Raw genomic sequence first — 16,468 nt, 5'->3', positions numbered from 1 at the left:
AGCGCTTCCTCCCCTCTCTCGAGCATCCTTTGGCGCTCGTTTGCTTTTTTTTCTTTTTTCCCCCTCGGTTTGGGGACCTTGGGAGCGACTGAGAATGCACGTTCAAAGCCGCGCGTGCTTCTCCCTGCGCCCCGGGCGTTGCGCTGGCGGCCGGGGGAGGGGGTGGGGCTGCGGGTCGCGCCCCCGGGCCCGCGCCGCCCGCTGCAGGCCGCCGGCTGTTGGGCCGCGTGGCCGACCGACTGTGCTGAATGGCCGGGAGCGGTTTTGGAAGCTGCGGGGTCGGGGAGTGGACTTTCCCAATGAATTGGAGGAGAGCGAGAATTCCATTTTAGACTCGCCTGCGCTCTCCTCACCCTGTTTTCTCCCGCTTTCTCCCCAAACCCGGCTTGCTCTGCCCCCCGATTGTCGTCAGCAGGGTGTGGGCCAGCTCTTGGGCTCCCACCTCATCCCTGACACAAGTCAGAAGTGAAGGGGAAAAGCTTTCTGGAGGGTTTTCCTTGACGTTTACTTTTGGTTATTGTTGGCCTAGAGCGTGAGTGACCAGCTGAGCAACAGGGTCCCACGAACCCTCTTTCAGGAAAATCCCGAGCACTGAACTGACTTTCAGGAACATGTTTTCCTGCAAAATACACCTTGAAATGAAACCTATGTATTCTCTCTTCTTCCCTCCCACCCGCTCCCTTCAAGGGAGCCAGAGAGCTTCAGGCTTCTGACCCCTGGAGCAAAGCAGTGCTGGCCGTTGAGGCCAGAGGGCTTCTTTGAAGACCCTTAGGAACATTTGCATTCTAAGACTTTCTGCTTGCTGATCGGCTCAACGCCAAAGACCTGGTCCCAGCACCCTCTTAGTAAAAATTCACATAGTTAAAAAGATGCTTAGTTGAGCTACAGCTTCCCTAATAGGGTCCATCACTTAGACACACCCCTGGTAGGTCATGATTAGCACTCCGGGACTTGAAAAGTTCTCATCTTGAGAGCCTTCCAGTGACAGCTCTACATTTTACTTAGGGCTGGGCATTTGTCAGCCTTCATGGCTGTCCTCCCTGTCGCTGAGGTCCCCAACCTATAGGTGAGATGTTAAATACAAACCTGTCTCTGTCTGCCCTGGAGAGATTGATGGGACGCTTGACATTTTCCAGACAGAGCCAAGGCTAATTCTATTGTTCCTGCTGGCAGTCAGCAGCTGTGAGAAACAGCGTTTTTAGGGCTGCAATGTTGTTTTTAGGGCTGTGGCACTACCTGTGTTCTAGTACGCTTGGAGAGTATGCGTTTGCATCTTTACTGGGGCCCGGACCCTTAGTAAATCAAATGTTCTTTATGTATCCTCTGTTTTAACATGTTATGAGACTGTGGAAAGGGTTAGAATGTCTGTCTGCACTCTCTTTTTCCTGTCTGTTTGACATTGGAAATCCTGGCCAGAGGGAAAGCCCTATCAAAGCCCTATTGAAGCCAGTAGTAAAAGCATTAGCATCTTAGCTAATCATTGCTGGAGGATTTATTCATTAGAAGCTGTTGGGGGCCTAGGATCCTTATTTGTTACCCTGGGAAAAAATTAGCCAGACAACATACCAGTAACAGTGTTGTAAATTTTATTTTGTTCTTCTAACTTTTAAAAATAACATCCTTTCTCAAGATGGGGCAGTGGTTAGAATTACGGCGGCACATAACTTAACACATGTCACTTTTTTACTTTGACAAGCTTTTATCTGGTACTTTGGTGCAATGCCCAATATTCAAAACAACTTGTATCCTTTGGAGCTTTAGTGTTAGAAACTAGTGCTCGTGTACAACCTGAGGTATAGTCTTTCTCACTCTTTTTAGTATCTCCGTATTTGCTCGGTGAGGTTTAATGGCACATCTGTGCATATACTTAGGCAGCACTGAGTGAGTTACTGCTTTCTAGGATGGGACTTTGTAAGGTTATTGCCATTCTTAACAGGAATAATCTATACGAGTCAGCATATCTGCAGTTAGAGGTGAATTGGAGGATTAGCAGCTCTTCAATACATGAGATATTTTATGTACAGAAGTGTTTTAAACTATGTAAGGATAAACTGCCAAGATTTCCTGTGCAGTCTTGAAAAAAGAAGAGTTCAAATGTAACTATAAACTGTAATTGACAATGAGTCATTGCTCAAGGGGTGCCAACTATGAAAACAGCCTAGTTATGCCCCTAATGGTAATTATGAAAACTCCTTTTAAAAGTCAGTTGCATCTCCAGTGAGCTGTAAGTTGACTTGGATAAATAATTTCAGTTTTACTTTCTAAAAAATTTTCCAGTGGTGATGGCTACACGACGCTGCGGATGTTCGTAATGTCACTGATAAACACTTCTACATGGCTAAAATGATAAAAAAAAAAAAAAATTCCAGTTAGTAGCTGGCAGTGCTATCTTCTACCCATATATAGTTTTCGAAAGTATTCAAATGTTTCATAAAAACAGTTGTTTAAGGATTTTATTTATTTATTCATGAGAGATACAGGCAGAGACATAGGCAGAGGGAGAAGCAGACTCCCCACAGGGAGCCCCATGGGGGACTTGATCCTGGACCCCAGGATCACACCCTGAGCCGAAGGCAGACACTCAATGGCTGAGCCACCCAGGTGGCCCTAATAAAAATATTTGTATTTGCAATTTATTATTCATTTACTATGGGGGGGAGGGGCAGAGAGAGACTCTTAAGCCGGCTGGACCATGCCCAGTGGGGAACCCGATGCAGGGCTCCATCTCTGAACCCTGAGACTGTGACCTGAGCCAAAATCAAGAATTGGACACTTAACTGACTGAACAACCCAGGCACCCCTGTTCTTGTAATTTAGAGATAAAATAATAACATAGTCACTGAGTGCTGAAAAAAGGACAAAACTAGTAAAGAATGGAACTATTAAGGGGATTTTTCTAGCAGCCTAGAGTAACTTAGCATTTTATCCATAAACGCAATACATATGTATTTTTTTTAAAAGATTTTATTTATTTATTCATGAGAGACGGAGAGAGAGAGAGAGAGAGAGATGCAGAGACATAGGCAGAGGGAGACTGTGGGACTCCAGGATCATGCCCTGGGCCAAAGGCAGGCGCTAAACTGCTGAGCCCCCCAGGTGTCCCAACCCAATATGTATTTTAAAGAAAATGTAATACCTGTGAAAGTAAAGAGAAATCCTATGTATATATGACACTGGTTATTGTTAATAATGAACTACGTACGAGGCATCTTGGTACATGTATTAGCTCGTTCATTCTTATGCAAACCAATGAAACAATATATCTTTATATTATAGATGAGGATGCTGAGACATAGGTTCAACAGCCTACTTCACCTCAGGTTGCACATCTAAAAAGTAGCAGAACTGAGATCTGAGGAAAAAACAGCCTATTTCTGGAGTCTCCACTTTTTATTCCCAAGGCAGTCTTGCCTTTTATACGTGGTTCTGTGTAAAGAATTTCACTGTATTTGAATTAGTGCTATCAGACGGTTTACTCCTGCGTAATCTAGTATTGTTTGACCAAAGTGTGTTGGTTAAGTGTGAGCTTTGACAGTGATGCTATAAAAGGGTAATTATTATGTGCAGAAGTCCAGTCTAAAAAAATCTGGCCCCTTTATGTCCTGGAGGAAACCATCTACATGTCCACATAGTTGGGGTGCTGACTTCATAGCCTGCATGGGGTCCCTTTTCCCACATCCTTCATTAACCTGGCCTTATATTTGAAGAAATCTAGTTGTTTTGACCTCTGTTTTCACATCAAGTCCCTAACAACTCAATACTGGAAGAAACATTTAAAGGCCAGTGAAAACACAAGCCACCAAAATAATTCAATGACTGTGTGGATAAGGGGTAGACAAGTGGCAGGTATGATATGGGCAGCATATCATTGTGTGTGTCTTCTCTGCTAATAGTGTCACAGAAGAGGTAGGCATGAAGTTCTGATTGTTTCTGAAGAGTGGCTTAACTAGAATCTAAAATGATAGCATTGGGAGCAATGAGAGAAGTCATGGAATGGATCCCAACCTCCTAGTTTTACAAATGACAAAACTGAAGTCTTGTGAGGTGAAGTGACTTGTCTAAAATGTAAGCAGTAAAGCTGGATTTAGAGCTACAGCCTTTAATCTTCACATCTAGTGTTCTTTCATTTGCAGGGAAGCCACGTGACCAGAGGGAGCAGGAACATGGTGGCCCTGACTCTGGGGGAATGAGTTTGGTCACTATTTTATCATTTCCAAATGCCCTATTACATGCAAGGCAGAGGATGCCCTTTGACCAAGTGATTGGTAGGGGGCATGTCCATACTGGAGAAAGGCAGGGTCGTACACTAATACCTAATGCTTCAGCCATTTGGGTAATTTCCCTGGGGGTTGAGTATCCATTGCCCAAAGAAAATGAGCCAGTTAATGAACAAGTAAGTAGTTTATTCATGAAGTGAGCCATACTTGCTGAACTTATAGCAGGTTCTCAATAAATATGTGTTTTATTGATTAATGGAAGGTTTCCAAGTTGAGTTTGTTGCTGTTGCTTTGCCAGCATTTCCAGGCAGTAAAATTTGTTTGGTTCATGTTTAGAAAAGTATTAGTCCCTTTTTATGCTCTTTTGGATGTGTTGCCTCTCACTGATTGTAATACCCAGCCGCTCGAGGGGGACTGGCACTAGGCTCGGAAGGGAATAGCCAATATTCAGATATTTTCCTGGCCTGGTTTAAAATTGTTTTATCTCTGTAGGTTTGGAAGATGACACACAACACGGTTGGCTTTTTCTCTGGCAGCGGACCAGCGAGTGGAAAAGTATGACACGAGTTTGATGTTTGTGTCTGCTTCCCCAAGGCCAAGAAATTATCTCCTTAGAAGGCAACAGTACTATGCATGTTATGAATTGTGTCTCCTTGGTCAGCGATAAAGAAAATGGGACTATTGGCCCAGGAGCTGGATTCATGATTGGGCAGACACCACCGCCGCCCCCTCCTCCTCCTCCACCCCCTCCACCTCCACCATGTCTGCATTCAGGGGAGGGGTTTCCTCCCTCTCCTCCTCCTCCCCCCCCACCTCCACTCCCTGGGGGGCCTCCGCCCCCACCTCCCCCTCCGGGACTACCCCCAGCCTCTCACATGAACGGCTACAGCCACCTTGGGAAGAAAAGGCGGATGAGAAGCTTTTTTTGGAAAACCATTCCAGAGGAGCAAGTTCGTGGCAAAACCAACATCTGGACTTTGGCCGCCAGGCAGCAGCATCACTACCAGATTGATACAAAGACCATTGAGGAACTCTTTGGGCAGCAAGAAGATACTACCAAGTCTTCCCTTTCTAGGAGAGGAGGAACTTTAAATTCATCCTTCCGGGATGCTAGGGAAGAGGTAAGAACGGATCGATCGTGGAGGGATGATCCTCTGCATGCTGCGTTGTTGTATGTTTGGAAGGGTGTGTACATTTCACAAGTTGCTCGGTCACTAAGACATAAGATCATGCAAGTAAATGTGCTCTGGAATAGAAAAGGGCCTCATATGATGAGCTTGAGCTGACTAGCAAAAAAGCATAAGAAGCATGCATGCCACATCCTCCCAGACATCCCGGTGGATTATGAGCTCACGCTGAGAACATGCTATGTGGGGCCATCGTTCTTTGGCCTCTCAGCACTGCCCTGTCTCCAGCACATCTGCTGCGGTTTCCCCTGGTGGAGCAGTTCTGCCGAAGTCCACATTATTAGTCTCTGTCTAAACAAAAACCTGAGTTCCTGAACTCAGCTAAACTGAGATTAACTGGAACTTTTGGAGACAAAATGGGCTTTGTTAAATGCACCATTAACTAATATGCATCCTTAAGATTTTACCCGTGTTTTTCCCTCTAGTTTTCCCTTCCCTAAGTGTTAGGAGATAGCCTTCATTCCTCAGAGCTCTGAATTAAACTGTGGCCATTGTGGAATAGAGATTCCAGAGAGTTCAAAACCTAAGGCTAGCTTTAGATGGATTTTCTAGGAAGCATATTCCCAGTTAGCAATAAATGTCTTACACTGAGAACTAAGGAGAGCTAACAGATTGTAAGAGGTTCACGGAAAGCATAGCTTGAGAGCTCCCAATTACTGTCTATAGAGTCAAAAATTGCATTTGAAAGTACTCTGTTTAGAAACAATAAATTGAGAGGCCTCTGCTTATTAGCAGAAGTACTTAGGACACTAGAGATGGGAAGGAAAGAGTGTTGCCCACCAAAAAGGAAAAGGGGGAGCAACAAATGTATCATTTTTAAAATCTGTTGTACAGGAGCAGAGAAAATAGGTCAAAGATGGAGTGGATCAGGTAAGAAAGTGGGCAGGGCTCTGGGATGAAGTAGCGCCTGTCTGCATAATTGACTTGTCAAGCTGACAGTATTGACCTCTTTTCTCTGTCTGGCTCAGGAACACGTTAACTACTTCTCTCCATGACTTCACTTGGGGGTCCTTGAAATTGGTGGTGGAAATAGTCGAGAGTCCATTAACTATAAAATGTAGAGAATGCTGGGATTAGGATCAAGCATGAACTGTGAAATAAAATTGAGCGGAAGTCTTCAGGACAGTCCCTCGTGCCCTCCCCTGCTGAACTCGGGCTTTCCCTGCTCTTCCCTTTATGCAAGGTCCTTTTATTTCTTAGCGTGCATCCTTTCAGTATTGGAAGGAGCAAGAAGTCATTTCCTTAGTACCCTGGCCTTTGCCCCAGCTTCCAGCAGAGATTCCTTGTACAGTAGGGCATTTCTCACCATTGTTTCCTAGCTCTACTTACTGAATTTCAAGAATGTCGAAGGGAAGGGTGGCTGGGTACAGTGGGACATAGAGCGCAAGTCTCAGGAAACCCCCTGGAACAGACAGGGGCCTAGCTCGCCATGCTGCTGGGGAGGCAGCTACCAGGTTAGAACGGGTGGCATCCTTTATAAATTGGAGACCTTTATTTTGGCAAATGATAGTTCAAGGGCCTACTAGGAACTTGTAGCTTCATGTCTGCTAATTCAAGGGAGGTTCAGCAGCACTCTGAGAAGGAGCGAAGTAGCAGGGAGTGTGGCATCTTTCCCCGCGTGCAGCCCAAGCAGAAATGTCAATTTCTAGGCCACATCTAAATTTCAGGAATAAAAAGTCTTCCTCTCATCTCTCTCTCTCCCCTCCCCTCCCCAGATACATCTTCACCTTTTTTTCCTTTCCCTTAAAAAATACCTGAAACCAAGTAATTATTTTTAATTGTGATAAAATACGCATTCCGTTTGCCATCTTAACCATTTATAAATGTTCTGTTCAGCGTCATTAAATGCATTCACATGGTCGTACAGCCATCCCTACCACACTTCCCCGGAACTCTTCCCATCTTGCAGAACTGCAGCATTGTGTCCATGAAATCGCCTCACTCCCTCCTCCCTGCAGCCCCTTCTACTTTGACTCTGAGAATTTGACCACTCTACGTGGCCTTATAGAAGTGGAATCAGGCAGTATGTGTCTTTGTGACTGGAGTATTTCACCTTGCATAATGTCCCTAACATTCACCCGTGTCGTAGTATGTGTCAGAATTTTAAGGCTGAATGATATTCCATTGTATGTATATACCACATTTTGTTTATCTAGTCATCCATCAATGGATATTTGGGTTGCCTCCACCTTTTAGCTATTGTGAATCTGCTGCTATGAATATGGGTGTGCAAATATTTTTACTTTTAACACTTGAGGTTCTAATCTGACAGACAGCTACTAGATAGGAAAATTAAATCACCGTGACCTTGTGTCATAAGATAATTTAACTTTTCAACTCTTTAACATTCAGGTAGGATAAGTGGTTTAGGTGGATGGATTTAAGTGTGTATTGGGTAATATTGTCACATAACAGGGTTATCCAGATTATTTTCAGTTTTTCATGCTATTTCCCAACATGGCTAGAAGTATTATATACTTTTTTTTTCCCTGCAGTAAAAGAATGCAGTACATGCTATTTTCTTCCCTCATTAGACTTTCGTCTAAGGAAATTACAACTCAGCAGAGTGATAGTTTCACAAGATCCAGTAATAAATCTTCCGATTTACTCGGTAGTAAATGGAATCCAGGGTTGAAAGTACTGGTTCTCACCACCTGTGCACATTGAGTGGAGAATACTCTGTTTGGCAGAGTGACCTATCCTGAGCCTGGAAACATGGCATCCCAACCTGCTACCCCACAGGCCATAATTCCAGAGGTTCAAACATGTCGGGGATCGGATAATGTCCCCTGGAAATATAATAACCTCTTACAGAAATGACCTGCCATTATGTGGTTGGCTCCTACTTTAAAGGGCTTATAAAGCATTACAAATAAGTTTCATTATACTCCAAAGAAAGACGTTGCTGGAAGATAAAGAAGAGCTGGGTTCAGGAATGGGTAATTTAGGAAGAACAACACTCAAAATATAGCAAGTTAGAACATTTAGTTAAGGGGGAAGGGAGGGAAAGGTTATCAAATATGACTATCCTTGTGTTTTTGATACCTAAAAATCAACTGGAGGAGACAATAATAATAATGTCACAAGTGTGACAATAATAATTAAACTGCAATAAAATAATTAGAAATAACAAAAATATATTACTGGGGATAATAATAAAAAGAGCTCAAACTCCACCTTCTTTTTGGAGTTCATTGATCTCATCCCTGAGAAGTTCCCTATGTGCTCCCCACTGCTCCCCAGCCCCCTTAGAGCATCCTCGGCACTCATACTGGTTAGTCGGGTCTGTGCTTATTTCCCTCTAGAATCTGAAATGCTCTTAGAGGAAGGCACAGTCTTAGCTGATTGGTATCCTCCAAAGGAAATTAAAAGTTAACAGCTGGCAGAACTGAACCAAGGGAGCAAAGGGAGTATTTCTCAATATGATAGATCAATATGATCAAAATTGGGATTGACAAAACACAATATGAACGAGGCCTGAGGCTATAATATAAAACATGGTGACCACAGTTGATAACACTGTTGTAGAATTGAAATTTGCTAAGAGTAGAATTTTATTTTACTTTTATAGATTTTATCTATTTATTCATGAAAGACACACAGGCAGAGGGAGAAGCAGGCTCCATGCAGGGAGCCTGATGTGGGACTTGATCCCAGGACCCCGGGGTCATGACCTGAGCCAAAGGCGGACACTCAACCACTGAGCCACCCAAGTGCCCCAAGAGAGTAGAATTTTAAGTGCTGTCAGTGAAAAGGAGGACAAAAAGATCACCGGGAGGTGATGGATGTGGTAATTAACTAGATGGGAAACCGTCCACCATGTTTACATATGTCAAATAACATGATATACACCTTAAATATCTTACAATTTTATTTGCTAATTTACCTCAATAAAAGTGAAATAAAAAGAAAAAAGGCACAAATGTTGGAACATGTGAGATCATTCAATATGGTATCTGTAGTAATGTTTACAATTTACAATAATACCATGTAAGAAATAACTAAAATTGCTTATTAGAAAAAGAGAGAGGAAGGAAGGATGGAAGGTAGATTTTTTTTTTTTTAATTTCTGGGAAGTAACATCTTACTCTTCCATGCTAATTCAGGTTATTGGTTATTCTTTCTCAACTTTTGTTATGATCACAGTGTGCTCTAGAATTCTGGGACATACTCAGTCCAGAACTACAGAACTAGATGAGCATGTGAAATACATTTGAAAGAAGAAAAAAAAAAGCTTCAACTAGGTTTTTATTTTTTTCCCCCAAACCCAGGCTGGGGCATATCCCAATTGGCAGCCAACCAAAAATAAAAAGAAAATGAAAACAAACAAACAAAAAAAGCCACATCAGAAACCAAAAGCTATGTCTTATATAAGAGGATATGGGAAGATTTTTTTTTTTTTAATTTTGCTTTTCTGAATTTGATGTAGCATTGAAATGACCACTACTCAGTGGTACTTAAGTAGTCAAGGAAGCCCTCTTTGACATATTGAAACAAAAGTAGGTTAAAAGTTTCTTCTTTTACCTTGAGGACGTTATGCTAAGTGGAATAAACCCATCACAAAAGGACAAACGTAATATGATTCCACTTATGTGACATCACTAAGAATAGTCAAATTCTTTGCAACAGAAAGTAGAAGGGTGGTTGCCAGGAGCTGAAGGAAGGAGGGAACGGGGAGTTTTACAATTTAAGGGGTTTCAATTCTGCAAGGTGGGAAGGGCTCTGTAGATGCGTGTACCGGGGGGATGTGGGGATGGTTGTACTGAACAATGTGGATGCACTTAATGCCACCGACCATTTAAAAATGGTTAAGGAGGGGGACACCTGGCTGGCTCAGTCGACCCTTGACCTTGGAGTCATGAGTTCGAGCCCTCTGTTGGGTGTAGAGATGACTTCAAAAAATAAAAATGGTTAAGATGGCAGATGTTCTGTATATTTTACCGCAGCTAAAACACAAGAGCTGTTTCTTCCCTTAAGGAATATGGGAGGCAGACTGGTGACTCCTTAGGAGAGGAGCGAACAGGAATTGTGGGAGACACTAGGCGCGCTCATTTGGAGGCTTGACCAAAGGAGTGGTATAGCCCAGCACACCCTTGACCGGGTGCTGTGGTCTCAGGGCTTCAGGGGGAGGCACAGCAAGCCTGGCCACCCTGGCAGTCCGCGGGGAGACTGCTTCTGTCGCAGGGCCACCTCACATCCTGCTGGGAAGTCCTCTGGATGGTGTGAGTTGAGCATATGACCTTATATTCTGCTCCTTCTTCCGCTAGGGATGGCGTGTACCTCTGCAGTGGCCTGTGACGGGTAGTGCCCCGGCTCTACCTGCTGTGACAGGCCCTGACTTCAGTGGGGGTCCTGCCTCCCTTTCCTGCGGTGTCCAGAAACGTGGGTTTCTGTTGATTGGACCTGCGGGCAGGGAGAGAGCCGGGTTGGTTCATGCTTTTCCCTGGGGCTGTCTGTCTCCCCCTGCGCAGCCAGCCCATGCAGAGTCCACTGCTCTGGGTGATTCCCAAACACCACCTGGGGGCACTTGGGGGGCCTAGTTGGTTGGGCGTCTGCCTTCAGCCAGGTCATGGTCTGGGGGTGTTGGGATCGAGCCCTGCTTGAGGCTCTGCTGAGCCTCCCTCTCCCCTCTGCTGCTCTCTCTCTCCTCTCTCTCTCTCTATCAAAATATATAAATAAAATCTTAAGAAGACAAAACAGAACACCACCTGGTCCCACATCCGGGGGTTCCTGAATTGCCCAGCTTTGAGACGGCAAGCATTTGGGGAGTAAGATAAGCTACTTTACACGTGAAACGATAACCCGCTTTAAAGGGCTTGAACGAGCACTTGTGCAACACCGCTTTGGTGTTGGAAGGATCGAGTGGGAGAGCCTGTGAGGACGAGCCGCCCGGGCACTAGGCAAACCTGAGGATGTGGGGAGAGAGGGACTGTCCCCGGATCGCCATTAGTAGTCTCGTCTTCCTGTTGGTAGGATGAGGCTTTGTTCGCCCTGTAAGGTGCCCAGCGACGGCCAGCCCAGGTTTTCCCTTAGGATTATTGCTGCATCCTCGTAAACTGGTGACCAGTTTCTGAAGCTCTGCCTAAGCGTTGGAGGCAGCTGCTGCCCAAGCCTGACAGCAGCTCGTCGAGGCTGTCTTCACCGGGAGAAACGATTTCTACCCACCGTCCCGCACACACAGCCCTGGGCCCCCAGAGGCCTTGGCCGGACCCCATGGATGGTGTCTACACAGCTGCCCCCATTCCCGGAGAAACGCATGGGTGTGGATACCAGTCCACGGCTGGCGGGGGAACAGTGCCGCTGCTCTACGCTCCTGTATCCTCAGCGACATGGAAACTCACAGGAACCAGACAGAAGGAACCAGAAAGACCCAGGCTAGCATTTGTGTTCTCACGTTACTCTGGGGAAGGTATAAAACATGACAAGGCATAAAACATGATGCGGCGAGGCTCGGTTTCCTTATCTGTCAAACAGGTGACAGGTGTCAAATAGGCGGTGATTTAATGAGCCGAGTAGCAAATACGTTTTCTTCTTCGTTGTGGGTAGACGTGAGTGCCGAGGAAGTGCTTTGGATCAGTATGTCGCTATATCAGTATACGTGTTCTTACTTGCGGCTTTTTAATTGATGAATTAAATAATAGACACATAGTTTTCTGTCTCACTAAATGTAGGTTCCTCTGTCTCGTGTGGGCTTTCCTCGATAAAAGGTGTTGGGTATGACAGGTTTGATTGTCCCCCTCCCTTCACCCCAAACTTGAACTGGGTAGGATTCCAGTAAGGAGCCTGCCCTGTTCACTTGGGAGTTTATTTTATGGCTGGCAGGTGATTGCAGGAACATGAGATGAAGCCCTAGGATAGTAAATAACGTGATTGTGTAAGATTAGCCTTCAAAAGAAGGCAGCCGTAGTCCTGTGACAATTTAACCTTATAGTCAGGAAGTGCCATTAAATTTGGTTAACAGTTCATGCTGCTGCTTATAAACTTAGAAGGCCTGGAGAACAGGAATTTAATCTGAAACCCAATTCTCTTTTGTTCACAAATGAATCACATCCATTTGGAAAGGAAGAGAATCATAACATTCCTGTTTTAGCTAGTCTCCCTTTACCAAAAAATGGGTGAAAACAAAACAAAAAAAAACACACTGTGGCAGTTTTTAGGTGATCTTTCCTCCCTGCATCTTGGATATTTCCTTCCAGAGAAAAGAAATGGCTTCTGCGTTTAATAATAACATCCTCCTCACCCCCTGCCAAAAAAGGTTCTAATTTCCAGACTGATAAAATCCTGTCCAGTTACTAATTTTGAACAGCTAAAACCTGTTGCAGCCCAAATCTGGGTTTTGCCGGTACATTAGAATGGCACCATATTTCCTTAAATCAAAGATGCATCCTGATTCTGGAGATGTTAACAAGAGTCTTAGACTTGGTGAAATACAGCACAAGAGTTTTCCTTTTTAAATTCTGAGTAAATAAAATATAGGAGACTTTCTTACCTCCCCCTAAAGGGCATAAATAAATTTTTTTTCTTTCTCAATGGAAAGAAATTTTTGTTTTAGAAAAAAATTAATTTTATTACATTTCCGAAATAATAGTATTGGTCCTCTTATATCCCTAAATCAGGGTTGAGACTCTGCAATATCTTGAGTTATTTATTTACTTTCTTAGTTCAAATCCCATATGATCTGGCTATGCTAAGACACTTGTTTTTCAAATTTGGACTTTTACACAAAGGCTATGTTATTCTAAGAGGAAACTGCTAAATTAAAAAAATAATATACATTGTTCATTAAAAATTATATAAGATTGGGGCACCTAGGTGGCTCAGTCAGTTAAGCATCTGCCTCTTTTTTTTGAAGATTTTATGTATTTATTTGACAGAGAGCGGAAGTAGGGGGAGCAGCAGACAGAGGCAGAGGGAACAGACTCCCCACTAAATAGGGAGCCCAACATGGGGCTCGATTGCAGGACCTTGGGATCATGACCTGAGCTGAAGGCAGATGCCTAACCTACTGAGCCATGCAGGTGCCCCACGACTGATTCTTGATTTTGGTTCAGGTCGTGATTTCAGGGTTCTGAAATTAAGCCCTGGCTGGGCCCTGCACTGAGTGTGAAGCCTGCTTGGGATTCTCTCTCCCTCTTCCTCTGCCCCTCCCCCAGTTTATGCACATGCATATTCTCTCTCTCTCTCTCAAAAAAAAGTTATATAAGATTAAAATAGACCTGTATAGTTATTATAGCTAAGGAAATAGATCATTGCAGTAAGTTTGGGGAAATGATATTTTAATATTTGCAAAACTATATTAGGTGTATTGACTAATAATCAGATTTACATATATTTCTCTTCTAAAATAGTGTTTTATTTTGTTTTTTAATAGTGTTGTTTTTTGATAGGTTATAATTCTCTCCTTCCATCCAACTCTTCTAATTTGCACTTTAATAGTCTTACATGTGTCTGTTTTTTTCCAGATTACTATCGTGGATGCAAAACGGAGCATGAACATTGGGATATTTCTTAAGCAATTTAAGAAGTAAGGTTTTTTGCACCCATTTGCAACTTTAGTCACATCCATGCTGTCAGCATCAGTCTATGGGTGTGGCTGAGCTGAAAATTCAGCTTCTAATATGAGCGAAAGTCATTCTGCATACCTACATATCCTCCTTAGACACATGGTGTGATGAGTATGCAAGTGCCTGTCACTCTCTGCTGTTTCCCTGCATGAAAACATAACCTGGTGGCTTGAAGTACAGGCAGTTGCCTGAGGGGATCTGCTCAAGCCTGCCATGCCAGGGAATTTATAAATTCATCTGTAGTGTTGCCCCTCAGCAAAGGTTGGACTGGTTGGTTGGCAGTGGTTAAATGCCAGTATTCTAGGGGCACCTGGGCGGCTCAGTGGTTGAGCATCTGCCTATGTCTCTGCCTGTGTGTGTGTGTGTGTGTGTGTCTCTCTCTCTCTCTCTCTCTTTTTTTTTTTTTTTTTAAGATTTTACTTATTTATTGATGAGAGACATAGGCAGAGGGAGAAGCAGGCTCCTCGCAGGGAGCCCGATGTAGGACTCTATCCCAGAACTGAGATCACGCCCTGAGCTGAAAGCAGATGCTCAATCACTGAACCACCCAGGCGTCCTTCTCTCTGTGTCTCTCATGAATAAATCAATCTTAAAAAAGAAAAAAAAAAGAAAAAGTGCCAGTATTCTAAAGTGGAAAGGAGAGGCTCCACAGGTTTCCATGTGACCACAGGGGATTGCTTTTCTTCTCCCAGTAAGACTCTCAGTGGTTGCTGTCACATTTAGCTTTTCTGGGATGCCCGAGGATGGGCTTCTGGGAAAAGGGGCCCCTGGGTGGTGTGTCAGGATCCCCGCTTTCCCTGCAGTGGGGCTCCTGTGATCACTGACACAGCAGGTCACATCCCTCAGACTGGAAAGAAGGGCTGGGTGGAAAAAGAATAGAGGTGATTTGTTTTAATTTCTACTGACTTGTGTTTCTTCGGCCCTCCAACAAACGTGAAATGGAATCTGATTATTGCCTTTTCAAGGTCTCCTCAGTCCATTGTAGAAGATATTCATCAAGGAAAGAGCGAGCATTATGGATCAGAGACGTTGCGAGAATTTCTGAAGCTTCTGCCGGAGTCAGAGGAGGTAAGGAATTTGGCACATGAGTTTTAGATATTAGGAGTGGTGATAAAAGCTGAACATTTTTCAGAGTGTCAGAACTCACATGGGAAGGTCACGCTGCTACCCAGAGCCAGAGTTTTCTCACATAAAAGTAAAAAGTGACCTAGCAGAGAGAGCATTCGTTGCGGAGTTAGGGAGTCGATGCTTAAAACTGCACCTGTACCCTTGCTTGGGCAAATTTCCTAACTCCAGTGAACTTAGTTTCTGCGCCTTTGCAGCGAGGATGATGGTGCCTGCCTCACCGAATTGCCAGGATGCTGAAACCCTAGCCATGCATCGAACATGGCTCTTGGCACATGAGACCTCAGTAAACTTTGGTTTCCTTTTCCATCACCAGTGATGGGTTTTGCCTAAGCTGTACCAAGGTTATTTTATAAATATGTGTACTTTTTATACAAAAAAAATGAAAGGGAACCACTTTTGAATAAAGCTGCTCTAAAATTTTGGAGAGATAGGTAAACTGTTAATAAATTGTTAATAAATGTCTCTGTAATTGACTGAAAGGTAAAAATTGTTTTGATAGCAATGTAGTACCGCAATATAAAGTTATTGATCTTTTTTTTTTTTTTTTTGGACTGAATTAACTAAACTGTTGAATGGTTAGGAGCTTCATAGAAAAAAACAGAAACAAAAAAAACCAAACCAGAATGTCGCCTTTTTTTTTTCTGAAGGAGACCCTGAAAAAATTCAGTAAGAAATAACATGAATACCTGTGCTTACAAACATTTGAATAATGTAGACTCTTACAAAGTAAAAAGTCTTAAGTTCTCCTTTTACCCATATTGCTGGTTCCTCTCTTCCCCATCCCACTCCTCTTCCCACACATAATTTATGGAATTTGATTTTAGTGCCATAAATGACAAGAGGAGTATATATCTGAACTTTCTCTTCCACATCAATCAGTGGTAAACTCACAGTGCCAACTCAAGGGTCTTACTAGGTAACTGGGTGTCCTAGGTATATTTGATAATCTGAACCTCTCTCTCTCTGTCAGGTTTTCTGTTTGCAAATTAAGTGTAATTTACCTAAGCCAAGATTAACTACCAGCATTTATTAATGATGATAAAGGATCTTAAAGTCTTGAGAGAAAGGTACATCAAATTATAATTTACCCTGGATCTTAGATACTTAACAGTCTTTAGTCTTTTTTTTTTTTTTTTTTTTTTGTAATGTAGAGAATGAGAGTTTCAAAAGTCTTTAATTTAGGATAAATAGGGTTTAATTCATTGGAATTTTAAAAACATCGAGTGGTTCTCGAAACCTTATTCCTGCTTGGGCTTTTCTCATGCCCCTTCCTTAGGGCTTGCTCTGGTGCCCACTCCTGACTGCCCTCCTCTCTCCTTTAAGTGATGATCAGACGTGATTGTGATAATACGAGGGAGCGTGCTCGGAAAGG

General features: G+C 43.4%; 1 protein-coding gene across 3 annotated transcripts in view; it reads left to right on the top strand.

Moving 5' to 3' along the window:
* Positions 1-16,468, top strand: part of FHDC1 (FH2 domain containing 1) — a 42,435-nt gene that overhangs the window by 2,878 nt on the left and 23,089 nt on the right. For all 3 annotated transcript variants that reach the window (XM_055336370.1, XM_055336371.1, XM_055336372.1), the window contains exons 2-4: positions 4,710-5,338; positions 13,867-13,928; positions 14,934-15,036. In XM_055336370.1, coding sequence (XP_055192345.1) covers positions 4,847-5,338; positions 13,867-13,928; positions 14,934-15,036 — 657 coding nt within the window. In that variant the 5' untranslated portion in view covers positions 4,710-4,846. The remainder of the gene's footprint in view (positions 1-4,709; positions 5,339-13,866; positions 13,929-14,933; positions 15,037-16,468) is intronic.

Source organism: Nyctereutes procyonoides, unplaced genomic scaffold, assembly GCF_905146905.1.
Source record: "Nyctereutes procyonoides isolate TBG_1078 unplaced genomic scaffold, NYPRO_anot_genome, whole genome shotgun sequence".
Lineage (NCBI taxonomy): Eukaryota > Metazoa > Chordata > Mammalia > Carnivora > Canidae > Nyctereutes > Nyctereutes procyonoides.
Note: the sequence above shows the minus strand (reverse complement) of the source record. Positions and strands in the feature narration are given on the sequence as shown.